Genomic DNA, 26,659 nt, shown 5'->3' with positions numbered 1-26,659 from the left:
CCCCTGTTGTCGATTTACTCCTCTGTCGGTGTGATGAGTAGCCCGTGAGGCCGTACTGTAGAATATGTAGCTTTGAAAAGAATTAAGGAAAAACACGCAGTGGCCATGATCAAGCTCGGTGTCACATTTAGGAAAACTACACCAGCAATGGTTAGCCATGTCAAAAACCCTTGGGGGGCCGCCGTCGAAAACTCACCTTCCATCTGTTGCCGCAATTCATGCACTCGCAAAACGTCGTCATCGGCTCATCCGCACTACGCGTCTGCGCCTGTGTGTAGCTGACCTTTTTCTGCTTGCACTTGCCGCACTCGAGGCTGTCGCTGATGCTCTTCTCCGCCATGGGCACCTGCGCCTTTTTCATGTTTTCCTTTTCCAGCTCAATCTCCTTTTTGCGCTGGTCGTCGCTCTTCAAGTCGTCGTCGGTCATGGCGACGAAGCGCTCCGGCGGGATCTCGCTCCCCATGACGCTCACGCCCAGCGCGCGGTTCGACTTGTTCTTGAGGTTGGTGAAGAGGGAGCGAATCTTCTTCTTGTAGTCGGCGCCCTCGCCCTTGAAGTGGGCGAACGCGGCCGCTTCGACGGCCACGGCCTTGGCCAACACGTCCGACTCGGAGGCGGTGGAGCGAAAGGCCAGGCCGTTGTAGATGAGCCCGATGCAGCTGTTGCGCACGGTCGAGTCGGTGCGCTTGGTGTCGACGCCGTCGGCATCGTACTTGCGCGTCTCGGGGTCGCCGGCGAATTTCTTGTTGGCGCCCGCAGGCGTGGCGGTCGCGGAGGTGGTCGTCGTCGGAGGGGAGGCGGCGGTGCCGGAGGCGGGGGAGCCGAGCTTGGACTTTTGCATCTTTGTGTACTTTTCTTGCTCGACGAGCTTCTTCCACTTGTTCACTAGCTCGGCCGCCGACCGGGCAATCTCCTTGTTGGCGTTGGAGCGCAGCTTGCCGACAAAGACACCGGCACGGGTCGCCTGGAATCGTACAAGGTCTGGTTAGCGGAGAACAGTTCACGTAGCACTGCAGCACTGCATATTGGGCAGACATGAGGGGACCGGTGAGAGTAACGCGCTGCAAATTCATTTGCGACGAGCACGACGACGTCTGCCATGCGCGTCACCTTTCCCCCCTCCCTCCCTCGTGCAGGTCGAAGCCACGAGCAGGTTCCACCCGGCGCAGGCGCAAACATGCAAAACGTACCCGAAGCATTTCCTCAGTTGGCGCCGCGTCCTTCTTCAGCAGATCCAGTAGGCGCAGCGCGTTTTCCGGCGCCTCGTTGGCGGCCACGCTCTTGGTGAGCGCCTTGATGCGCATCTCGAGCTCTCTCTGATCCATCGCGTTGTTCGTTCGTTCGTTCAAGGAAGGCGGGGAAAAACAAAAACCCAACAAAATCAAGCAAGGCCGCGTTTTCAGGGTCGAGAAAAACGTACGTCGCTCCTCCGGGTTTTGTGGAAGAAGGAAAAAGAAGAAACAAGTACACTGCGCTGGAGGGGGGGGGGTTCGGTAATACAGGGTTCGCCCCAAAACATACGGGAAAGAAAATGCGCCACCGGTTCCTGGCCGAGTTTTAGCCGGGAATCGTCATTGGTGGGGGTGATCTTCCTCATTCTGATTATTTTCTGAATTATTATACTTCTTATCTTTATAGTTCTATTTAACCTTCTTGTCCTTTTATTCTTTCCTATTTTATCTGTTTAACTCTCTTCCCTTAAACTTTTTAACAGATCGTATAGACTGTCTGCTGGCTAGTCTTTTTCTCACCCTTATGCCGTGTAAGTCGAGGTTACCTCGTGAGGTGGTCGCGTGCCAAAATTCTTCTTTGGTGTAAGCATGATTATGGTGAATTTGATGGGATGCGGTGTGAATCACTGTCGCAAGACAGTGAATCAGTTGCGGGATAATGCATAGACTACTCCGTTGAGCGAGTCAATATATCCGTACAGCCCCATTCACTTGTACGACGTCTCAAATCATATATGTTTTCCAAATATTCTACCGCTTCTGTCGCTTATTGGTCTGCTGAGATGCTTCCTCTCCCCCTCCCGCCGTATTCTTCCTCAATTTATCCACTGCCGCCGCCATTCTCTTGCTCGTCCCCGCCGTCTGGCGCGGCGCAAACGCCTCGCCGCCCCGTGCCCCAGCCCCCACGCCACCGCCAAAGAACCGTGTAATGTTACTCTGCGTGCCCTCGACCTCGCGCTTGTTCATGTCGCGAATCACAGGCACCAGCACCTCATCCGTGCGCTCCTTGCTCCACCCAATCGTCGCCATGAGGAACCGGCGCAGGCCCTCGACGTCGGGCACGCCCCACTGGAACGGCTCGGTGCTGCCGTCGACCACGGGATGCAGGTAGGCGTCGTCGACGGCGTGGTTGGGGAAGCCGGGCGGCAGAAACAGCTTGGCGGCCTGCGCCCGGCGAAATTTTTTGCGAAACGGCGAGCTCGCGTCCTCGGCTTTGGGGCGGGGGGGTTGGGACGACTGCACCGCGTCCCACCAGGCGCGAAAGTGGCCGAGGCCGTCGCGGCCGGGGAACTCGGAGAGGATCTCGACGGCGGTGACGGGGCCGACGCCGGGAAGGCCCTCAGTGTAGTCGGAGCCGAGCAGGTGTGCGAGGGAAATGAGCTGCTGTCGCGAGAGGGAGAGATCCTTTTCGAGCTCGCTGCCGATGTAGCACTCGACAAACTTGTTGCTGTTGAACATGTTCTTGTAGACACGGGTGCCCCCAAACAGAAACGTGTCGGAATCATCAGTGACAATGCCGTCCACCATTCCCAAGCGCACAAGCTCGGCGCACTGTGCTTCAGCTTCCATCGGCGCCGTGATGTACGGAATTCCAAAGAGACGCAGCAGCGACTGGCATTCGGATACCATTACTTGGGTAACCTCATCCGCATCACGGCGGTCCTTCTTTTGTTGGGTACGCAGCTGTCGAAGCTCCTGTTCGTAATCACGTCGGTTCTGCTCCATGGACTTTTGATTGAGTTCAGTCGCGAAGCGCGCATGCTCCTCTGCCTCTTCCGCCATTTGAACAAGAAGCTCCTCTTCTTCCGGGTCACTATACTCATCCTCCTCTGCATCGCCAAACAGCTCCTCATCATCGATGTTGACAACTGTAGTAGCATTCTGCTCGTGGATAGACACGGCATCGCCCGCGCTTTCTAGCTCCGGAACCACCAACTCTTCGGAAGCTTGGGGAAGCTCAATGTCTTCAAGTTCTGGTTCAGGGGACTCGGCATCTTTCGGGGGCGTGGTTGCTAGAGTGACACCAGGCGCATCAGAGAGCTGTGATTCTGCTAGTGCAGATTGCAGCTGCGTAGACCGTTCCGCTTGATTCTCCAGCTCCAGCTGTTCTGCTTCTGTTTGTATACTGTCCGTCTGCGGCTCTTCAACCGCCAGCTCTAGTGCTGGAGACGGCGGCACTTCGATGATTTGTATGTCGCTGTCGTTATCAGAGTCTGAGTCAATCTCAATCAGCCGATCTTGCATTTCCTTCATTCTTCTTCGCCCCACCTCTTCTGCATCCTCTCTGTCCTGCGCATTGATTTCTCGCTCCGCATCCTGCTGCTTCTTCAGAGAGTCTCTGATATCCGAGACATCCGCCAACCATGGTGGCAGTTGCAGCGTTTGGTCGTCTTGTCCTTCGACCGTAAACCCACCCGCCATATCGTCGTGGGCCCCGTTCTCTTCGACATCAGCGGCGGCAGCTGAGCCACGTGCCGTGTTTTTTGCCGAAGTGTCACCCATTTTCGATGTGCCGAAAAGCGAGGATCCCCAACTAAGCTTCGGGAACGGGAGTGGGCCATCGAAAGGGTTCTTCGTATTTTCCGGAACGGGACGCGGGGGTGGTGCAGCCTGCTTCTTGGCCTGGCGGGATCGTGCCATGATGGCCTGCATATCCTCGTCGCTGTCGCTGTCCTGGGTCTCTGGCTTTTCCTGACGCTTGGTCACTGCGGCGTTGGATCTGTTGTTTACAATATGTGCAATCATGGAGCCGCTGTGAGTTGTGAGAGGTTTGGCAGCTTCCACCGCCTTCTGCGTCCACTTTGGCTTGTCCCCGATGGGCACATCTTCAAACAACTCATCGTCGGTCGCTGAGTCTTCCCCAACTACATGTTGGTTTTGCAACGATAATGCAATGGCGCGGTTCAGGTCGTCTTCTTCCTCTGGATGAATGCGCTCGGCCTCTTGAACTTCATTCTCGGTTGCAGGTGCATCGGCTGGTCCTCCAACAAATAGCGAGTCTTCTTCATTATTGGGTCTTTCCTTGTGACTGCCATAAAATTGTCGACGTCTTGAAGCAATATCAAGAGCAGCTTCAAAAGTGGCTGCAGTAGGATCGGACTTGGGCAGGCGATTGAGCCCTTCAATGGGCACATCTTCGAACCCATCCACGTCATCTTCGTCATCTTCCTCCTCTTTGGTTTGATATTGGACATCTATAGCATCAACATCAATAGGCTTATGCGCCTCACCAATATCCTTTTCCTTGCTGACAACGCCCAGTGCCCAACCGCCTTCGGCACCGTCATTTTTGACCAGAATGTACTCCCTATCTTTTTCACCCGCCACTCGGGCATTGACTGGAAGTGTTAAATCGAGACCGGTCATACCAACTTCGTACATGAGTCGTTGTGTAAGATGATTTCTCTCCTGGACACGCTCAATCTGAAATCTGGAAAATGCCATGCGGTCCGGAAACATTTCGTCAAGTTGCTCCTTGCTTAATCCCAGTCTCAAACGGCTTCGTAGCCTTGCTGCATTGAGAATGTTGTATCTGTCGGGGGCCGGGAGGCTCTTGAAGAATTCGCCATCAAAATCAATCTTGCTAAAGTCATATAGATTGATATCCTCGCCATTGTTGAACTGGCGCGCATACTCTTCCAATTCCTCAACACTCATAATGCGGGGATCGTCAGCCTTGCCCATGGATGCAATGCCGCCGTCGAGCTCGGGTAGGTGATAGGCGTCCTTTTTGTGAAACTTGCGGTTGCGCTGACGCTCCTGATTGGACATGCCAATCTCGTCCACGTAGATCATGTCCTTGGGATCCGGCACTGGCTCTTCCTCGGCCTCCTTCGCTACTCGGGGACGCTCTCTTTCTCTCTTGCGCTTCTGTTCCTCCTCCTCAGCCATGCGCTGCATCTGCACCGCGAGCAGCTTTCCCGCGGTGCGAACGGCATCGTCGCGGCGGCCCTCACGACGGCGCTGTCGCTTCTGGATAGTGGCGCGCTTGAGCGCCGGCGCGCCGCCGTCAAAGACGAAGATGGGCTGGATGCCAAACCAGAGCAGCTTGCAGATGCGGCGGAAAAAGCCGACGACGTGGGAGTTGCGGAGCGCGTTTCCCTCCTTGTCGCGCACGGCTTTGAGAAACTGGTATATCCAAATCGAGGCGTCGACAGCGAGTCGCTTTCGATTAAGCGTCGCCAGGTTTGTAGGCCGCGCGCATGGCTGCACCACAGTCCAGAGACCGTTTACACCCATGGCGGATCGCTACGGCGCTGTAGTCGTACTGCTGTCAAACGGAGAGCTCCTTTCAACAGATGAATTGCTTCACGTCATGATTAGAGACGACTATGCGAGCGCTGTTATCCAACGTCTCGTCTGTCAAACTATGTAGGACGATGGCGATGGTGTGGATTGCAAGTGTGAATTAGTTCACGGTTGATGGTTGATGACGCACATGTTGTACCAAGCCTACCCTACAGTGGGGCTCAGGCTGCCCACCACCAAACCACCAGGCCAGCAAAGCAGTTCGGAAGCCGTTGGCGGGCTCTTTTCAACTTGACCAAGAGCCATTATTTCTTCGCTCGATACCGGAATCGCTACGGCCGCGGCGCCTTTCATGTTGAGTCCATATTCCGGACAGCCGTAGACATGGACAAGGACGCGGCAAACGAGTTCCTGTCGTCGCTGCTGAACCAGAATCTCGCAGTCACCGCAACCGATGGCCGCCTGTTCTGGGGCCAATTCAAGTGCACCGATGCTGTACGTCGCCTCGATGAGCCCTCTTATGCTGCACCGTAAGTGTCCCTACTGACTGCGTCCTTGCCGGCTGTAGGAAAGCAACATCGTGTTGGCACAAACCTACGAATACCGACCGCCAAGCGAGGAAATGCGGGCGCAGGCCGCGACACAAGCTATGGGCGCCGCCAGCGTGACGCTGGACATGACATCACGATACCTGGGCCTGGTTGTCGTTCCCGGCCATCGCATCACAAAAGTTGAAGTTGAGCGCTTCGCGAGTCAGGTGCGACAGCAAAAAGGCCAAGCTGTCATTTAGTAGAAACGCCCTCAGTCTAGACGAGCCACAGGCGTCAAAATACACGGAGAAATTGCTGTCATGTTCTAAACTTGTATTAAGCACTAAGAGTACACCTGATAAAAAGAACTACTTTACTTGCAGATTGAAGCGTCAAATCTAAGCCACGAGTTGCCTCCTTTGGGGTATGCCTTCAACCTCATTCTTCCGTAAACGCGTTCATTAGCTGCCATTACTGCCACGACAGAACAGGCAGGTTGTATTTCTCCAAATAATCGCTGACCCTTTCCCGTCATATTAACCCACTATATTTGTATCTCATTTTCGATTCCATGGTCTTATATCGTTCATGATAGCAGCCAATTAGGCAGCGACAGCCTCCTGGGTGCGGCCGCGGTGCTCGCCGCTTAGGCCGGCGTCAGAGTCAAGATCCTCCTCTTCCTCTTCCTCCGACTCCTCTCGCCAAGAGCCATTGTCGAGGGGAGCGTCCTGCTTGGAGAGATCATGGCCCTCGCCACGGTTGCGGATGTTGTTGCGGCGGCGCTGGGACAGGCCGCGGGAACGGGTGGAGAGCTTGGAAGAGACGGCAGCGTTGGAGGTGACCCAGCTGGTGAGAGCATCCTCGCAGTCCTGGATGATGGCCTTGCTGGCCTCGTAGCCGTCGTAGGCGGCGCGGGTTTCGCCAGGGGTGACGGGGCTATCGTCGATGAGTTCGAGAAGGTGCTTGCCGTAGCCAGCGATGATGGCGACCTTCTCGCAATGCTCGCGGAGCGCGTCAAACTGGTAGGTGTAGGCAGCCTTGACCTTTTCGCGGGTGATGTTGGAGAGCTGGGCCTCGGCGACAAGAGACTCGGCCTCAGCACGGACAAGCTCCTGCTCAAGGACAACAATCTTGGGGGAGTTGGGCTCCTTGTACTTGAGCTGAGCAATCTGGTCGGTGATCTTCTGCTTGCGGTCACGACTAGGCTGGACAGAGGCCTCGATGTTGCGGATGCTCTTCATGGTGATGCGGTACTGGTCATAGCGGTCGACGTACTGGTCCTCGAGCTCGCCAATCTCGTACAGCAGGACACCGAGCTTGTCGGTGACATCGGAAACGTCTTCGTCGGCAGCCTCACCCCAGACGGAGAGTTGTTGCTAGCGGAATGTTAGAGGTGGCTGCTGCAGAGCGATTGAGAGGGTGGGCGGAAACCTACAGCAACATCCATACGCTCCTTGGCGACGGTTTCAAGACTGCGCATGACGTTCTTCTCCATCTTGACAAGCTGGGAGAGCTTCTTGGCCAGGTCAGGGCCGAACGCGCCACCAGCGTTGCGGCGGAGGGCATGGCCTGAAAATGAAGCCGTTAGCTTCCGATGGTATCAATTGCGAGGTGTTGCGGTCATCGAGCTTGGGGACACTGAGAATGGCGCCACTCTCGTGATGCGGCGACTTACCGAGGCTGGATTTGCCGAAAAAGCGGCCCGACTTGGTGGAAGAGGGAGGGGGAGGGGGAGTCTGCGAGACGAGGTGGTTAGCTTGTCAGAGCCAACAGACGAGCGAATTGGTTGGTGATGGCGCATACCTGCAGCTGGGAAGCAGTGGGAGCGCGCGACTGGCGCATAGAGTATGTACGATGCATCTTGGTAGGGGGTGTTGTGGTGAGAGTCTAGAGTTGAGGTAGAAGCGAAGCTGCAGTAGGGGAACGGAGAGAAATTTGCGACGAGTGATTGAGGTGCAAATCGGAGAGGGTATCAACAGGGAAAGAATATCGAAACAGGTTGCAGGGACGGATGGGGCGGGTGCGGATGGTTTTAAGAGGAGCGTGGTGAGCTTGGTTGCTTGCAGGGAAGAGGAACCGACCGTGGAGCGATGGCCGTGTTGCGGCTGGTTTCTACGGCTACGTCATCCTTTTTCTTGCGAGTGGGTCACCGGCCCAACCCTGCTTTTGGCGCTCTTGGGGAGCAAGACTGGCTGTTTTGAGGAGCTTCCAGCTGTTGTAACCGCTGGAACAACACCAACTGCCTGGTGCCGCCGGGAATCTCCAGGCTCCAGGGCTCCAGGGCTCCAGGGCGCCAGTGCGAGGCCCAATGCACACCTCCACCGCACCAGCCCCCGGACAGCCCGCGCCAGCCCGCTTTCACAATCACCCTCATCAGCTTGCTTTGTCCTCTTCCTCCTCTCCCTCCTCCACATCGTGCGACACGCACCTCGCCCTCTAACTAAAACCTTGCCTGCCCAAAACCGCTCATTCGGCGCCTACCAAAACATTGGAGCCTGCATATCTATTTCTGCCGATTGAGCCCAGAGCTGCCCCGATCAGGTAGCCCTGCCGATATTGAACCCAGGATATGCATGACAGGGTCGTCTTGTTTGATGCTCGACGCGGCGTTGCAAACTGAAAGTAAGGAATACCATCACCTATCAACCTCATCAAGGCATTCACACCAGAGCAGCTGCATCCTCGATCAGCATAGTTACATCTATCCGGACCTCCCGTTACAAAAAAAAATCGTCGCGACCCGTCCCCTCGCCGTCGCCGTCCGTGGGGCACCCTCCATTCCAAATGCGGCCGACTTGATGGTTGGCTCCCAAGCTTTCGCTACAGTAGTTTCAGGCTAGGCTCAAGAATGACGAAACTTCGAAACTTGAACCAGGGCCCATTTCACATCATCTCCCGCGCCTTGGCCCTTGGCCGTCCCTTGCCAAGGTGCATCTGCCATGGTGTTCGAAATCAGGTTTCTACGTCACCACTCTTTGTGCTCGTTGCGCAGGTGACCGACGGCTCGGCCAGCTTCTCCAAGCCCCAGATTAGCGATGCGATTTGTTAGACTTGATTGCTGCACCGCCACCTTGTTCGGTACCTGGTGATCGTGCTATCGCCATCTCCGTAAGTTAGTCTTCACGCACCATTGTCTACCGTTCTTGGCGCCACATCTTCCACCAAGTACGTCGCAGATGTACTTAGTGAGGTCGTGGCCAAAGCTGCTGCCGAATGCTCGCTATCTTAGGCAGCTCGTCTCTTTTCGTTGCTACCATTGGGTCCTGAGACAAACGCGCCGGTGTTCCTATTTACTAGGGCGCGCCAAATTTGCTTGGCTAATAACGGTTCCCATGATGAAAACTCGCGGATGGCAGCTCGCCACCAGATGGGCATTTTTTGGGCCGTAATAAATAATAACTAGTGCACGGTTGTAACAGCAACGCCTGGAACAAAAATGAACGTGAGCCCCAAGAACGAGCCAAAAAGTTGGATCTCCGATGCGGGGAATTGAACCCCGGCCACTGCGGCACTCAAGCATTATGAAAGCGCAGGATCCTAACCACTAGACGACATCGGATGCGCTAGTGCTTTAGTTATGTTCAGAGGCGTTATTTGGCACTATATACTTCTCGCACAATGAGTTTACATTGGTTGCCAATCGTGACAAGTTTCTGCCTCCTTTTCCTACTGCTCATGAACAACTAAGCCGCAAATAATACCAAGTAGACGAACAGGCTCTACCAGATTGGAATTGTTCAAATATATACGGCATAGCAACGATACAACTGGCCCGGTATCTCGGCAAGCATCGACTTCAGACTATGCAAGATTTCAACAAATTCAATGAATCAGAGCCCCGACAATTAACGAATCCCAGGGTAGTCGTCTGCGGGTTCCGCTGACGTGCGCCAAGTGGGCTTGGTGACCTCGAAATTATTAGACGCGCGACCAAGTGGGCGCGCCCGTAACCTCACTACCACACCAACAACATACGCCTCTGCATCGCGCGACCTCGTCTTCCCGCTCTGGAAGCAGCGAGAGGACAGCTGCGGTTCTTGCACCCCGAAAACAGCTGCTCTAGTGTCATGCGCTCGTTAATGGCCTGCGGAAGGGGATGCTTTCTGTGGAACGAACGGCACCGACGTTTGCGCCATGTCGAGGCGTGACCACGACGCCGTCTCGCGACCGTCGTATCCTGACGGCTTCCACTTACGGTCTCCTTCTCAGCCACAATACACATCCCTCCTTTTCAACCCATCTCCTTTATATAGCCATCCACAAGCCGCAATCCCCCCACCATCTTCTATCCTCGCGGGAAATGGTCCGCCTTCCCACTTAGTTGGCGGCGGCGCCAAAACTTTCACGCCAAGATCTGGCACACCGACCAGCTCGATAGTATCAGTTAACGACACGTTCAAGAACGCAAAGGACATCAGTCCGCCGCCCCTTCGACGGACACGAACCAACACCCCAATACCAAGCAATTCAGCGCTTTCCACCGGACTACAGCGTTACGACTCTCCGATGCAAATACGACAGCTCGCCACACCGCCGTCAAGATCATCTCGCACCAGCACCGCTCAAAGGCAATGGAACCAGGCCGACCTCGCCAGCGCTCTGCAAGAATTGCTGAGAGGTGGGCGCCAAGATCATTCGCGACTGGTCGCACAGGCAATCGAGGCCACCACGCCTACCGAATGGCGCATCCACCATGGAGCCAACCTCTTTCAGGGATTGGGATCTGGGCCTGTTCCACACAGGAAAGGAGAGACTATGCGAATCAAGTTCAAAGTATGCCCTGTATTCAACGACCAAGATAACCTGTACTGACGTTAAGAAATAGCAACATTTAAAAACCCGTAAGGATACGCGCGAGGAACATCACGATATAAAAGCAATCAAAACAACCAAGGACAGAGTTCCGCGGTATCGGTTTCATCATGTCGATATAAAAAAGAACGTTCTTACGCCAAACACGATGCTTACTTTTGTCCCACACCTGCGCGATCTTGACAGCAGCGAAGAGCCGAAATACAATTTGTGGCTGAAGGAATTAGAAGATATCGACACCAAATCCGGATTTAAACCGATGAACCGCGAGGAGAAGGTCATTCTCACAATCCAAACTGAGCGCGCAGCAACTGTGTCTCTATATCTGGATACTTGGCTAGAGAAGCTGGGAATACCAAGCTGTACAAAGTCCGCGCTAGTCGCCTATATGGCTAGCCAAGAGTCAGATGATACCATCACGCCTCAAAAAAAGACGGACATTATTCGATCCAGCCGCGAAACAGCTGATGGCAACCCGACTAGCCAGGAATCGAAACAGGCTGCGGCGTTGTTCACCGGCGCATTTAAGCAGGCCTTCGATAACAATGATATGCCACTGGCGAGTAAAATCGAGCTTCGAAGAATTTTACTGCTCGAGGAGTCCGTTGAGGGCATTTTGGATCCCAAGCCGGTGGCCAAGGATACAAACCCTCTACCACAATGGGATGTGGATGAGATCACTGAAGCGCACTTGGCTACTTATGGCATTCTGGGTTGTCTCATTTGCTACAGTCATTCCTGCGACCATGGCGAATATGATAATAAGAACTTCAAGCGCACATTTTCCTTGGCGGCAGTGATGCCCCTGGCTGACCTTCTTCGGCAACGGCGACGAAGGCTGTCAACAGAGAATACGGATGCTCGTGAAAATGAGCCGCCTTGCCGGCGCGAATGTTATTTATCATCAACCTCTACTGTGGGCCAAAGGCGGGATGAAAGAGATTGGTTAGAAGAAGAAGTCGTGCTTTTGAAAGCGATATTTTCGACGCTCGGCCAGAGTAAGCTGCATCGGGACCCAATCTGCTTTGCTGCAGAAATTCTGGATCGCGAGTGCACTTCTGTTTATGCAAAACTTGACTCCCTGGCTGTCAAAGTGCCAGAGGCTGTGCGCCCGGAGCCCACGCGAGTCAAAACACTGTCCTGGTATGACAACCGTCGGAAAATCCTCACCGGTGACTGGCAAGATCACACAATAACACATGAGCACCAACGCCGCGAAATTATTGAACCTTGTTCGCACGAAGGTTCTTGTACGCCACAGAATTGCGGTTGCGTTAAGGCGGGCATACTGTGCGAGAAGTGGTGCAAATGCACCGCAGACACATGCTCCTACAAGTTCACCGGGTGCGCATGCCACGCTACAGGCAAGAGCTGCCAGGCCAAACACAAAGACAAACCATGCATCTGCGTTCAACTCAACCGCGAATGCGACCCGGCACTATGTGAAGCCTGTGGTGTGCTACAGAGAGCGGATCCGCTCAACGCTGAATGCGACATATTGCATGAAACAGGATGTCAAAATTGTGAACTACAACGTGGATGGAGCAGAAAGCTCGTACTGGGACAGAGTCAATTGGACGGTGTTGGATACGGACTGTTTACAGCCGAGGATATTGGGCAAGACGATTTTGTCATCGAATATGTCGGCGAGCTCATCACCCATGACGAAGGTGTTCGAAGGGAGGCTCGTCGCGGCGATGTCTTTGACGAGGGGTCCAACATCTCTTACGTTTTCACCTTGCTGGAGAATGAAGGCATCTGGGTTGATGCCGCAATCTACGGAAACCTCAGTCGTTACATCAACCATGCGTCCGAAAACGACCGCACCGGCTCTAATATCACGCCGCGGATTCTCTACGTCAACGGGGAGTATCGAATCAAGTTTACAGCTCTCAGAGATATTCGTGCTGGAGAAGAGCTTTTCTTCAACTACGGTGAAAATTTCCCGAACCTAACCAAGAAGCTTCTCGACACTAGGACAGGCGAGAAGCCAGTGGCTCAACGGAAAGCAGGGCGACCAGCGCAATCAGCTGCCAGCAAAGGCGTTGCACGGAAGGCACCGAAGCTGGAACAGAAGAAGACGGAAGGCAAAAAACCAATAGTAAAACGCAAACGGCGGCCAACAGCTGTTCACGAGGACGAGGACGAGGACGATGACATTCAAGTGCCATACGTTTCACCACTGAACCGGCCTGTAAAACGCAAACGAGGCTATGCGAGGGTCGACTCGGACGATGACAGCTACCAGACTCGCGGAACTTGTGCGCGGAACCAGTGGCAGGAATCAGCGGCAGAGGACGAGGATGGTCTGGGCGAGGAAACAACACCCAATGGCGGTGTGGGAAATAGGCGCAGCCTACGTGCCAAAGCATCCGAGTCGCCGACAAAGGTTGACAAGGCCAAGATTGTTGGCAGACGCGGTGGTGCGCGGCCGGGAAGTGGACGGCCTAGAAAGCACCCACGACCCGCGCCGAAACCAGTACACGAGACGCCCGAGCCCGTGCGGCGGCTACGGGAATCACCCAAGAAGTCGACATGGCCTGATAATAATCAATCTAGCGAATCTCCACGGACGACGCGCCAGAGACGAACAGAACAAGACGCCTCGGAGGAGATTAGCGACAGTGAAGAGTGGTCAACGGCAGGCGAGGATGGTGCGCCAACGGCGTCAGGCCAGGATTCCAAGGAAGGTGAAGAGATCAAACATGAAGATGGGCCAGTCAATGGTATTCACGTGGACGGGGGCACGGGCGAGAAGAAAGCAAGAGGGGAAAACGATAGCGACGAGGAAGAAGACGACCAAGATGTGGTTGTCCGGAAGCGATTGGACCGGGCGACGAGAAACAGGCGGCCACCGGCTAAGTTCCGCGGAGATGATTTTTAATACTTGTGGCGCATGCGTACTCCAGGTATGGAACGTTGTGAATTGGGGAGTGATGCGTTGCATCTGTAATTTTGGCGTTTGGGGTTTTTGTACACTACGTGAGGCAGGGAGAGCGAACTAAGCCAAGAGTTAATTAGATGGACGGCTGGCCATTGACGGCGCAGTCGTGGCGTTTAATGAATATATACGACATGCTTACCAATTGGCAGAATGACACTTGTTCTCGTCGATGGGATTTGGAACACGTGTCTTATAGATTTGTTATGATTTAAGTAGAGACCACAGTACATATAATTAGCTAAAGACCTACTTATAGTAGAAAGCTAGAAAGGGATAATAGTATATAAATAAAAGAGTTAAGTTTAAAGGAACTAATCTTAATTATAAATAAAATTAGGTAATAAAAAGATATATTAAAAAAGAATAATTAAATTAATTAGTTAAATTAAAAAATAAATATAATTAATAAAATAAAAATAATTATAAGTTTTAATATATATTATTTTTTAATTTTATTATATAAAATTACTTTTATTCTTTAACTCTACTATATAAAATTACTCTTAGTTATAACTAGTTATTTAATATCCCTATTAGTTAGCTTATATAATTTATGAGACTTTGTAATGCATATCATGCAGAATATATTTTTCTCTTCTTAAAAAAAAGTATTTTGTGCCTGCTTGGTGTTGCTTGTCTATAAAATAACGAATGGCGGACATAAAAGCTGAACTATGGAAGAAAATAGACACCGCAGAAAACTGCCAATTGACCTAGATGCCGGCCATTTGGGCCGGGCGAAAATCGGAATACTCGGTGGCATGGACAGCCAGGATGCGGGCGCGACGTGCGGCAACGAGGAGCGGTAGGTAATGAACTAATTAAAAAATGTTAACATGAATAGGGGAGGTAGTGGCCACCCTGGTGCGAGAGGAAACGGCCAGAAGCCACTAGCCAGAGCCCATCAACAGAAATCGCTTCGTTAAAATATGCCAGTCTCCAATTACTACCTTGAAGCTTTCAGCGCAACTCAACCTCCAAGACTCTCAGTTGGTAAATCGAACTATGACCTTACATTACAGGCTGAACTGCCTCAAAATATAAACTAGCGGACTTTCTGACAAAGGCTCCCAGCTGGCTCAGGATCATAAGTACACTCATTCTTGCTCACACAATCGTCGCTCTGCTTGGCGCAGCTGAACCACAAAGACTGGAACTTGGACCCGCCGGACCAGGGCGTACGGCAGGTATTTCTACTCGCGTATCCGTAGCCATACCATGCGCCGGCACAGTCTTCCCCGCCCCAGTAACTGATGCGGATCTCGCCGTCGGGGCAGTCGCCGAGCTCCGCAATGTCCAAACTACCAACATGGCAGTCTGTATTCAGGCAGGTGCCGCCCCCGTGGGCGACAGACACCTCCTTGTATACATCTCCACCACAGTAAGCCCCGGAGCGAGCCTTCAGCGTGAACGCAGCGGTAGGCTCTTTCGGCGGCGCCTCACATATGCCTCTGGGGGGCTCTGGGTCGACTTCGCAGCTGCGCTGACTGACGCAGTCAGACAATGGGTCGGCACAACGCAGGTGCAGCGCACCAAACTTCCAGCCATCCGTCCAGAGGGCTCGGCAGGTATCGCGGCTCGCATAACTGTAGCCGAACCATTTGCCTTGGCAGTTGGCTTGCTCCCAGTAGCTGATCTGGACCTGGCCATGGGGGCAGTTACCTGCAGCAGCAATGTCGAGCGATGCGACTTGACAGTCGGTGTTGATGCAAATGCCTTCCTGGTACATCATGACGTCGTTGCTGTTATGGCTGTCGCCGGTGCAGTCCTTGTGGTATCCCGACTTGACGTGGAACGCCACAGGGCTAGGCGTGGCGGAGGCGCTGGAGCAGTAGGCGCTCTCGTAGGCAATGACGGTGCTGGCAATGACCTTGCCGCAGGCGCCGTTGGCGCAGTCACGGATACCGTTGCCAAAGTCGGCTTTGCCGCACAGGCAGTAGGGGTCGGCGTTGGGACAGCCCAACTGGGAGTGCTGGCCCTCCATGTTGTGGAAGCACGTCCGACCACATGACGGCAGCGAGGCAATGTCGGTGACAGTGGCCGTGGGAACGTGCGTGGCAGCCGCCTGCGAGCAGTACGCGCTGCCATAAGAGATGACTGTACTTGCCACCGACTCACCGCATGCGCCGTTGCTGCAGTCGCGAATGCCGTTGTTGAAGTTCACGTTGCTGCAGAGACAGTACGCGTCGTCTCTGCTACTACACCCCAGCTCGGAATGCTTGTCTAGCATGTTATAGAAGCACGTTTGACCGCACGAAGGTAGCGAGTCGATGCCAGGAATAGTGGTGGTGGGAACCTTGGTCGTGGTCGCAGGAGATGACGTGGTAGTGGTAGAGGAAGTAGTGGTACTGCTGCTGGAGCTGCTGGTGGTAGAGCACTTCCCAAACGCAGATTGGCAGCCTTGGCCGCAGTCCCCTGAGCCATTACCGCACTGGCCATCCTTGTTGCAGCAGCTTCCAAACGGCACGCCGCACTTCCACTGGTTGTGCTTGTTGCCACACGTACCGTCCTCGGTAAAGCCGCCGATCTTAGGCGGAGGCTTCTCCGGGAGAGTGCAGTTGCCCAACTGACAGTTTCCGACGCCGCAAAAGGCTTCACCGGTGCCGCATTTACCAGTGGCGTTACAGCAGTCGCCCCAAATGCCCGCGCACGACTTGAAACCGTGGTCGCGGCCACAATCGCCGTCTGTGGTGAAGACCTTGTCGCCAGCACATGCGCCCTCAAAACAGGTTCCGTCGGCACAGTCTTCTCTGTTTATAGAAACACGGAGCACGATTAGTCTTTTGGTTGCCATACACCAAGCCTTGGGACAGACAAAAGGGAACTCACAGGGAGTCGCCACACCTCCAAGTCTTGGAGTTGCAGCACTGCAAGTCCGTTCCAAGGCAAGTAGCATTGCCGTGAGAAGGGCCACACAATCCGTCGTAGGCTCTCTTCGGCTCGATGACTATTCATAAAGGAATGAATTAGCTTTCTTTGGCTGCTTTTATTACTCCACAAATGTCAAAGGACTGGGTGCGGGAGAGAATGTGATGCACTTACAGCCTTTCACGCAGTAATCGGTGTTGGGCTTGAGGTTATCGCAGTTGCGGTGGACTTCCGGGTTCAAGATGAAGAACTTCTCCACAGGAATCTTGTACTTGTCGGAAAGTGCGGTGCAAGTGTAGTAGTTGAGTTCCATGTCGTCCGTGTTGGTTGTGTATCGGCAATTGACCTCGCCTGCCTGGGTGTTGCTGTCACCGAGGAGCGGGCTGATAGTGACGGGAAGACCTGTAGACGAGGAAGAGGCCAATGAACTGCTGATGCCAGTAATGGTAGGGGGCGATGACGACGTTGCGTCGAGCAACGAGGTGGCCGTTGCAAGCTGCCTCTTGAGCTGAGAATGCTCGCCTGAGGCCCAAGTCCAGGGTGCGCATTCATCTTTGGCCTGCACACTGCCCGCAAGGCACAGTACGATAATGGCACAATTCGTCCAGCATGATACGCCGTCGCGCCGTTGGACGCTGATGGTCATGTTCGCACGAACGCGTTACACTAAGTCCTATGCGAGAAATAGGTCAATGAAAAAGAAAATACTGAAAATTTGTTTCAAAAGCCATAGCACGTAAGGACTCGACACATACATATTCGACTTGCCGACCCTTGGGATATTAAATAAGTGGTGCTACGCTGAAGAGCACAAACTCGCTTGACGGAAAAGAGAAGAAAGGCCGAAACCCGAATAAGACTTTTGTTCGGAAAAGAAGTGACCCGCTCATCTACAGTACAGCTATGAAGACTTTTCAAGCTTTGTGAGCTATGCCTCGCTTAGCCGATACGATACTATTCTGTGTGTGTCTCGTATGGCACGACAGTCAGATGAAGTCTCGGCTATTATTACTCCTGAGATAAGGCTCCGCTTCGGCGGCATGATTCTTACTAATATAGTACAGTACGCGGAATAATATTAATAAGCGTAATCTTAACACTGGAGAAAGAGCTTGAGTCTAGACTTGAGTTTTGGACGAACCTTTGACGGGAAAGGGTCGAAAACGGAGATTACAGACTCTGATGATGGATCCATGTACGGTGGACGTTTACAGCCCCCACCCACCAATAGCTATCCACAACGGCTTTATTTCCCAACAACAGACGGCTCGCATTTCTTCACACGAGCCTTTCCGGACCCTACCAAGCCTCGTCGGAAGAGAGTGGATATCGTGACCCTCATTCCGTTCAGGACATTCAATAAAAGGCGAAAGAAGAAGCATAGCACCTCAGGGTCCAACGGTTAGAGCTAGCCATTCATGGATCGTGGTCCGAACCCTTCCCACAGGCAGTTCGTATAAAGCGAGATTGCCATCCTGGACTTGCTTTTTCGCTTGCTACTATCACCGTAAGTGGCAGCCGCTCCTTACTGTTGCTACTCTTTTGTTGCATCGCCAAAGACATATCGAGGCGTGATGCTGCTGGGGCTACATGTTGCGCTGCTGGCGCAACTGGCCTGGCTATGGTATCCGCGCGTAGCTCAAGCTCAATTCGCGCAAGACTACGAAGTTGATACCACTCGTCCCAATTCCTACCTCTAGTAAGTCTATTAGTTGCTATACGCGATTCCATCCATCACTTTCTACTCTCCGCGCTGTTACTAAGAAAGCACCTTGCAGTCGTCCGCTGCCTGGATTACCTCCCTACCCCGTTCTCAACACAGGCGCCAGCACCGTCTATTTACAGTACAACTGTTACTACATGATAGAAATCTGTGTAAATGCACGGAGGTTTCTGGCATCCCAGCGAGGCCGAAATTTGCACGCTGCAAGCGGAATCAGCAACAGCATCTTCGGTTATGATCTGGACACAGGTAAAGACGAACCCAAGAGCCATCAAGCCTGGCGCCGTGATGCTTCCTGCCCTAGCTCATGGAAAAACAATCATGCATGCCCCGAGCCGGACCAAAGCAAACCATGGAAGACCCAAGGGGAATGGTTTACCGATCTACTGGAGCCAGGAACCAGTGTGAATGCCATCATGAACGGTCCCATCCATAATTCCGATATCCGGTACTCGTGCGACGAGTTTCCACCTGCAACATGGTCTGTCATTTAGCCCACCTCCCATACGAGTCTATTTCATCTGGATAAAAGGAATATGTCATGAATTTTCACTGACATCTAAACAGGGTGGAAGGCGGTGAAGGACTTAACGGAAACGGCCCCTCTCACACGAGATGTGCTGCTATTAGCTGCGAAGGTGCCACTGGCACTAAAGCGGAACAGAATTGTACGTTCTTGTTTCAGTAGTGATAAACTTGCTTGGTAAAGCTTAAAGAAAAGAGAGCCAGGTTTGCTAATGCTATTTTTGTTGGTTACAGGGCAGGGACTGGCGCACGGAGTACTACGTCAACAGCTCGAGAGCTTGACTGACGGTCTCAACGATCCCCATTTCCAAGCCCACAGGTCTATCATCTTTTTCAGATTCTCTTACAACGACGATGGGGCAGATGCAACTCCCGCTCGCATTACCGTCACCAACCATGCCGGTAATTCTGATGACGACGAGGATATGTATTTCGTAGAGATGAGAAAACGCAGCACGCGGACGAATTCTACGCTTACAGGCCCCGGACTTAGCGCCGAGGAGCTCAGAGCATACGTACGAGCCGGCAAGGCTTACGAGACGTTAATCCACGATAACTCTACGGTAAGTCACGCTCCGGACGCGAAAGGTGCAAAAGATGCATAACTCAGGATATGATACCAGTCTTTTCCTTCACCAATCATAGGGGTTGTTTGCGGTCACATTGCTAACACAGCTGATGCAGATCACTCAACCAGATTCAGCACTTGCGAACAAATTTCTGCGCCGTGCCCTGCAAGCCCGCGCCCTCGCTGACATGGAACTGGACAGTACTGGGCTCAACTCGAGCTCGAGCATCGGGTCTGCTGGTGTTGGCGCTGATGCGGCGCTTGGCACGCGGGAGATGGCGATCAAGCGCGGATCGCTGCAATACCCGCAAGCGGTTCGAAACAGTACCACGGCTGAAATCCGCAACATCACGTCGTCAGCTCTGGAAGCGGCTCGTGAGCTCGTCAAAAACGCTCGCGCCGAGGCTGCTAAGCGAAACGCTGCCCGCGTAGCAAATCCCCTCCGCAATAAATACCTTTACGGCCGCGGGAACAGCAACGGTCGGCGAGGCGAGTCGGCTGCTCTAACCACGACGGCGCCACCACCTCTTCTCCTCATTACCGATGAGATTGCTGCTGCTGCCGCATTGGTTGCTGAGGCCGATGTCAAGCCCAACGCCAACGTAACTAGACGCGCAGCCACGGCGGGCAAGGGTGCGTTTTGGATGCAAGACATTGCGCGCAAGGGTACTGTACCATGGGGAGATGATCCTAAATACGTGAGTAAAGCCAACATCACTCAAGCGACATAGGAGTCGGGGCTAGGATTGCACCATTAACCAAAGAATTATAAAGGTCGTGTTTAGAAATGTCATGGACTACGGCGCTGTTGGCGACGGCTCTTCGGTAGGTTGATTATTGTTTTTGGAGAGGTTTCTGTATACTTCGCTAACGCATTTGGTTGTAGGACGACACCAAGGCTATCAACAAGGCCATGGGCACCAACAGCACGCGGTGCGACCGTGGCTGCAACGGATCGACTATCAAGAACGCTATTGTCTACTTTCCGCCCGGCAACTACCTCGTCTCCAGCACTCTGGCTATGCCCTTTGGCACGCAGATCATCGGTGACGCCAACAATCGCCCTACCCTCGTGGCCGCCCCCAACTTTGTGGGCCTCGGCGTCCTGTCCACGGATGAGTACACTGGTGCTCCCGGGCCAGGAATCGACGGCAAGGATCCAGAATACTTTGTCAACACGGCAAACTTTTACCGCCAGATCCGCAACATCCGCATCGACATTCGCAGCATCGACAAGGGAGATGTCATTACTGGCATTCATTACCAGGTCGCGCAGGCGACCAGCACGCAAGACGTTGAGATCGTGGCCAAGCGTGGCTCCAAGCAGATTGGCATGTATGCTGAAAATGGCAGCGGCGGCAGTATCACGGATATCTCCTTTGTTGGTGGTAGCATCGGCCTCAAGGCTGGTAGCCAGCAGTTCACCGCACAACGCCTGGATTTTGACAACTGCGATGTCGGCATCCAGGTCATCTGGGACTGGGGCTGGGTATGGAAGTCAATCCACATGAAGAATGTCGGCACCGGCTTTAAGCTGGTTGGCGATGACGGCGTGGGCAACAGTAAGTATACACATATTTCTTGCTTCCGTAGCACAATATCAAGGCTAACCTTTACTTACAGTTGGCTCCGTCTCCATCATGGACTCCTCCTTCAGCGGCGCCGACAAGGCCATCGTTATCAACCCCATCAAGGAAGCGGTTGGTGCGGGCAGCACTGGTATCTCGCTTGAGAATGTTGCCTTTGACGGCGTCGGCGTAGCCGTCAGCGACGTATCCGGAACCACGCTGCTGGCTGCATCTTCGAAGGTCGACCAGTGGGTTGTTGGTCCTGTCTATGAGGGCTCGGCGGAGAAACGCACTTTCACTAAGGGCAGTAAAGTCGGCGAGTACAAGAGACACCCAACGCTGCTGGACAACTCTGGCAACTACTTTGAGCGTGCCAGACCACAGTACGCCGATGTGCCAGCCTCGGCATTCGTGCACACCAAAGACCTAGGCTGCAAGGGCGACGGCGTCACCGACGACACGGCGGCCTTCCAAAGAGCTGTTGGAGCCAGCACGGGCAGCATTCTCTTTATCGACGCCGGAACGTACATCCTGACTTCGACCGTCACGATTCCCCCCGGAGCCAAGATTGTTGGAGAAACCTGGTCTCAGCTAGCCGCGTCTGGCCCCTTCTTTTCCGATGCCAGTAACCCCAGGCCCATGCTTCGCGTCGGCCACGTCGGCGAGGTGGGAGACGTGGAAATGCAGGACTTGATTTTCACCACGCAAGGCCCAACAGCAGGCGCGATCCTCCTCGAATGGAACATCAAGGCCGCAAAGCCCGGCTCCGCTGGCCTCTGGGACTGCCATGCCCGTGTCGGAGGCGCTCTGGGCACGAAGCTAACTCCCAAGGAGTGCCCTCCTTCAACGAGCGGCGTCAACTCGGGATGCTCTGCGGCCAGCTTGATGATGCACTTGACCAAGGAGGCTTCGGGCTACTTTGAGAATATGTGGCTATGGGGTGCCGATCACATGATTGAGTGAGTGTCGACTACCCCAAGCTTGGGTTGCGATTGCAAACCTCAACTTCAAAGAAGGAAGTCATGGCTAATTGTCTGGTCGAAATCTAGTGATCCCGATTTCAAAGACGCGGCAAATGACATGGAACAGACGTCTGTCTATGTTGCGCGAGGTTTCTTGATTGAAAGCATAGAACCAACCTGGTACGCTTCCGTTCTCTATTCCAACGAGGGAAAGCAACAAGCCCGTACTGACTGACCATCGTAGGTTATATGCTACTGCCTCCGAGCATGGCGTCTTCTACCAGTACAACTTCCACAACGCAGCCAACATTTACGCTGGCATGATCCAGACCGAGTCGCCATACTATCAGCCCAACCCTAAGCCGCCGGCTCCATTCACAGACGTGGTGGGCAAGATGGTCGGTGACCCCAAGTACGATTGTGCCACCAACGACCCCTTCAACGGCTGCGATGAGTCTTGGTCCACCATCGTGACGGGTTCCGAGAACATCTTCATCGCCGCCGCCGGCCTCTACTCGTGGTTTTCCACGTACAGTCAGTCCTGCATTGACACGCAGGAGTGCCAAAAGTCGCTCCTGCTGCTCAATGACAACGGCGCTAACGTCCGCATCACCAACCTGGTTACCATCGGCGCCAAGTACATGGCAGTCATGGGGGGTAAGGGCATCGCCGCCGCCGACAACCTCAACGTCAAGGTACATCCCAGCTGGTCGCATATCAGCGTGCTGGATGTGGGCAAGGACGGCCACACCAACTTTAACGAGTACATTTGGGTTGATCCCAAAATCTGGGACATGGACCAGCCCCAGTTTACCTGCATCCCGCCGTGCCGAGCCAAGATACCGCCTTGGAAGGGTGCTACTAGCACTGTCAACTATCCTTTGGTTACGGTTAGTGATGGATCCTGGACCAGCACAATTACGCAGCCTCCTATTACTATCTCCGAGTGGGTGTTCGAAGCTGTCACCATCTCGGCGGAACAGAAGAAGCGCGCCTTGGGCGACACCGTCAGCCTGCAGCCCATGCTAGCGACGACTCCCTTATGGCCTGCCTTTCGCTATCGCGGCGCCAACGGTGCTACCTCCACGACGAGGGCTTCAGCTCCTTTCCCAACGCCTCCGTCGCACATATGGGGTGACGATGCGCCAGTGCCGCCCGAGGGAAGCTGGCCAAATGGACACCACATCAACGCCGTTCTTGGAGAACAGGATTTCCCCATGGTGCCTCTTTGCTTTTATAGAGATTTTGACGACAAATGCATGGACAAATATTACGGTATTGGAGGCTCTCGCGAAGGCGTGCAAGACACGTATGACGAAGAAAACATTTTCGATCGTACAGCGTGCCCGCGGGCCACCACCACCACCAGTACCACGCTTAGCACGTCCACCAGGAAGCCGCAACCTACCACGTCTATGTACGAGCAGGGCCATGCTAGCAGTAACAAAGGCCACTGCTATAACAAGGGCTATGTGGTACACCGAGACCGCATGGTGTATGCCATTGAGAGCTACTGCGAGGCAGTCTCTAAGGAGCTTCTCATCCCTGGCTTCTTCGACGAGGAGTCGTACTCCGTTACTAACAAGGGTGTCTTTGGAACATATTGGATGAAGATTAACATCTCCCTCGAGGTCAAAGAAGGCTGCAGCTTCGGTACGTATCACATAACAGACCCGTCAGATCTAAAACGCGCCAATGGCTACGATATCGCGCACTTTGACGAAGAACTCTGTGAGTACTACTTGACGCGGATTGCAGATGGTTGTAACTGTCGCGGCGTGGATGGCAAACAGGGCGGTTACTTGGAAAATGACTGCTATAGGTGGAGGATGGATCCTCAGTCGGCTTATTAGTATTCTCTAACATTCTTTAGCATTTTTTTAGTACTATGTAAGTAGATGTTAAGATTATTCTTCTTCTGTTAAATGCAGTGTAAGGATGTGACCAGTGACTCTATGCGCAGCGCACATACGGGAATATGCAGAAATGTATCTGCTCTTTCCATAGAAAAACAGCCTAAAGTGTAAATTAAAGAATCTGGTAAGTGTCTGTTGTCCTAACGGAACGACATCGTCGTCCGCGAAATTAACCCTAGCCCTAAGTTCTCGCTATTTCCAATTAGGCGGCTCGGCCGCATAGACTCGGCCCTACGTTTTGCCGCCCCCAGCAGGAAATCCTCCACCCACGACAAGCTGGTAAAATTACTCATAACCATCTCAATCACCAACTTAATACCGCGTTTCACCCATGTACGCGCCATTCGAAGAGCAGCGGAGCGATGGGCAAAGAGTATTATTCTCTGCGGACTTTAAACGGCTCTGCTGGCCTCTCAGTGGCACGTTCCCAACCGCGCTGTCTGTTATGAAGACCATGCGTGGTGCCTTGCAAGAAATGGAGCCCCTGCAGCGCGAAAATGGAATTTGGCATGAAATTGCGTTTCTACCGCTAACGCAACCGAAGGTCTCGTCTATCAATGCTTATATTCCTATGTTGGATGAGTATGAGGGGAACTGGGTGGCGTGGCATAGGGACCACGAGGCAGCCGAGTATGTGGCAAATTGGAACTTGGATGACCATACGCGGCCGTATGGCGAGCAAGAAGAAAATTGCACTTCAGAAACAGACTCATTTATAGGTTATATCGCGAGCTGCTGTGGCCAGGATAGACCGGAGTATAAAGCCGGTCTAACTATGCAGGTAAAGCCGGCTGCTGGCAAGGAATTTGTTACGATATATGACTACCTATCTGGTATGTTGGCTATGAGAAGAGTTTATTTGCTTGAGGCTTTACTTAAGACTAATTGGATTAATATAGTGGTACATCCGTGGATAATGAGTCTCCGCGAGGATATTATACAAGCTATGACTGTTAGGGGAGACGGAACGAACATTACACTTGAGTCCGCGCGCGCTATGAACTGGAAGATTTCCGTAAGGGCAGCTTCACGGCATAGTATCTTGACGCATCAGATGTGGCTAAGCAATCATACTAAACCTCCGCCGCTAGATGAGGGTAGAAGAAGGTTGCTCCTAGCGGTAGGCACGTCGAGGGATTTAACTAGGCCATAGACAAGCGGATATAAGATATTTGACGCATGCTCATACTTAATTATAGTTTTGGTGATTGTGCGGCCCCTTGTGACGGGAATACCTGTATTGGCTTACATTTATCCACCGCATAAAGCCGTTAATCCTACCTCTTCTCCTAGCTACTTACTGTTAAGCAGGGCGACTATGTTGGACCTATTACGGGGCCTAGTCCCGCTTTTAAGTGTTTTTTATATATATTTAGCCCCTTTTTCTAGGAGACCCCCTATAAGGGTATCTCTAGTAGTCCCTAGCTATATAGCCTCTTTTCTAGTTAATTAATATTATCTAAATAATTATTAAGCCTTTTAGTATAATAGTTATAAGCTTAGTTAGTAACTAATTAGCTTTTTCTAATTATTTAAAAAGTATTAATTATTTTTATTATATTATTATATAGAGTTACTAACTAGATATTATTATTTATTAGTTTAAAATAACCCTTATTCCCCCTTTTTTATTTATAAAAAGGGAAGAACTTATTAATAATAACCTTATTAAATACTAAAATAACTATCTATTTAGATAGTCCTTTTAATTAGCTAGAATAGAGTTAAAAGCTAATAAAGCTTATAGATTAAAAGGATTTATAACCCCTAATTAATCTAGCTTAAAATAAAAAGCTAGTTATACCTATTAGGCCTACTAACCCCTTAAAGCTACTAATATTTAAAGCTATTCTTTTAATAATAGAAGATATTATTAAGGAAAAAGAAAAAGAGAAAGAAGATCTTTAACCTTAACCTTAAATTACCTCTACCTTAAGCTTAACCCTAGCTCTTTTATCCTTTACTTTAAAAGGTAAAGCTCTTATAAAGACTATAATAGTATAAAGAAGAGTTATTACTACTAAATATACTATTACTATAGCTAAATATTATAATATAATTAAGGTAGCCTTCTTTAAGATAACCTTATATTTAGCTAATTAAACTATATACCTTAAGAAGAAGAAAGTATTATAGAATCTAGAAGTTAAGGTTATAAACTTAATCTATAAGGACTACCTTATTATAATCTCTAATTAATATAGCCTTTAAGAATACTATTATAAGCTTAAAAGATATATTAAGCCTTTTAATAGAGAAATTATAAGATTATTAACTTAAAAGATAAATACCCTTCTAACTAATTTAAAGTTTAAAAATACTATATTAAGTAAATAGGTCTAGAAGGTTAAAAAAACTATAAAGAAGTATTCTTATTTTAAGGTCTAGTAATATATTAACCCTATTTAAATTATTAAAGAGGTCTTTACTATTATTAATTTAAGATATCCTACCTTTATAGCTATTATAAAGTTAGACCTTATTAAGGGTTATAATTTAACCTTAGAGAATATTCTAAATAGGCTTTATTAAGAGAATCTAGATATACTTATTATTAAAGCTACTATAGCTATAAATTTTTAAATTAATAGTAAAAACTTAAAAGAATTTAATAAAAGTAATTTAAAGTTAAAAAAGAAAAACTATAGCTTTTATAAGAGGTAGTATTATATTATTAATAATAATATTTAATAGAAGTTATACTTTACTTATATCCCCTAGATATACCTTTAAGACTTAATAGCTTTTATTTAAAATAAGGAA

The 26,659-nt window shown here is 51.6% G+C and overlaps 7 protein-coding genes across 7 annotated transcripts; 3 read left to right on the top strand and 4 right to left on the bottom strand.

Annotated features, from left to right (window-relative positions):
* Positions 1-127: 127 nt before the first annotated feature.
* Positions 128-1,325, bottom strand: CCM_05472 (transcription elongation factor s-ii; the record flags this gene model as incomplete). The annotated part of the gene is made up of 3 exons (XM_006670616.1): positions 128-136; positions 197-964; positions 1,191-1,325. The coding sequence occupies 3 exons, from the start codon at positions 1,323-1,325 to the stop codon at positions 128-130; spliced, it is 912 nt and encodes a 303-aa protein (XP_006670679.1).
* Positions 1,326-1,982: 657 nt separating this feature from the next.
* On the bottom strand, positions 1,983-5,471 carry CCM_05471 (DNA excision repair protein Rad2; the record flags this gene model as incomplete). Its single annotated transcript, XM_006670615.1, has 1 exon — positions 1,983-5,471. One exon carries the CDS (start codon positions 5,469-5,471, stop codon positions 1,983-1,985), a length of 3,489 nt encoding a protein of 1,162 aa, XP_006670678.1.
* Positions 5,472-5,864: 393 nt separating this feature from the next.
* Positions 5,865-6,270, top strand: CCM_05470 (LSM domain protein; the record flags this gene model as incomplete). Its single annotated transcript, XM_006670614.1, has 2 exons — positions 5,865-5,975; positions 6,049-6,270. The coding sequence occupies 2 exons, from the start codon at positions 5,865-5,867 to the stop codon at positions 6,268-6,270; spliced, it is 333 nt and encodes a 110-aa protein (XP_006670677.1).
* Positions 6,271-6,612: 342 nt separating this feature from the next.
* CCM_05469 (sphingolipid long chain base sensory protein, putative) lies at positions 6,613-7,870 on the bottom strand (the record flags this gene model as incomplete). The annotated part of the gene is made up of 4 exons (XM_006670613.1): positions 6,613-7,386; positions 7,446-7,579; positions 7,686-7,746; positions 7,814-7,870. The coding sequence occupies 4 exons, from the start codon at positions 7,868-7,870 to the stop codon at positions 6,613-6,615; spliced, it is 1,026 nt and encodes a 341-aa protein (XP_006670676.1).
* A 2,274-nt stretch (positions 7,871-10,144) lies between these two features.
* On the top strand, positions 10,145-13,706 carry CCM_05468 (SET domain containing protein; the record flags this gene model as incomplete). The annotated part of the gene is made up of 5 exons (XM_006670612.1): positions 10,145-10,206; positions 10,332-10,387; positions 10,482-10,783; positions 10,836-13,245; positions 13,303-13,706. 5 exons carry the CDS (start codon positions 10,145-10,147, stop codon positions 13,704-13,706), a joined length of 3,234 nt encoding a protein of 1,077 aa, XP_006670675.1.
* Positions 13,707-14,811: 1,105 nt separating this feature from the next.
* On the bottom strand, positions 14,812-17,280 carry CCM_05467 (keratin-associated protein 5-5, putative; the record flags this gene model as incomplete). The annotated part of the gene is made up of 3 exons (XM_006670611.1): positions 14,812-16,516; positions 16,596-16,713; positions 16,809-17,280. 3 exons carry the CDS (start codon positions 17,278-17,280, stop codon positions 14,812-14,814), a joined length of 2,295 nt encoding a protein of 764 aa, XP_006670674.1.
* A 539-nt stretch (positions 17,281-17,819) lies between these two features.
* On the top strand, positions 17,820-25,014 carry CCM_05466 (LysM domain containing protein; the record flags this gene model as incomplete). The annotated part of the gene is made up of 16 exons (XM_006670610.1): positions 17,820-17,829; positions 17,898-18,035; positions 18,086-18,141; positions 18,194-18,333; positions 18,413-18,838; positions 18,925-19,025; positions 19,117-19,445; positions 19,567-20,148; positions 20,195-20,275; positions 20,337-21,012; positions 21,074-21,977; positions 22,225-23,820; positions 24,103-24,175; positions 24,252-24,729; positions 24,796-24,911; positions 24,988-25,014. The coding sequence occupies 16 exons, from the start codon at positions 17,820-17,822 to the stop codon at positions 25,012-25,014; spliced, it is 5,733 nt and encodes a 1,910-aa protein (XP_006670673.1).
* Between the last annotated feature and the right edge of the window lie 1,645 nt (positions 25,015-26,659).

The sequence above is a fragment of the Cordyceps militaris genome (genome assembly GCF_000225605.1).
Source record: "Cordyceps militaris CM01 unplaced genomic scaffold CCM_S00004, whole genome shotgun sequence".
Taxonomy (NCBI): domain Eukaryota; kingdom Fungi; phylum Ascomycota; class Sordariomycetes; order Hypocreales; family Cordycipitaceae; genus Cordyceps; species Cordyceps militaris.
Note: the sequence above shows the minus strand (reverse complement) of the source record. Positions and strands in the feature narration are given on the sequence as shown.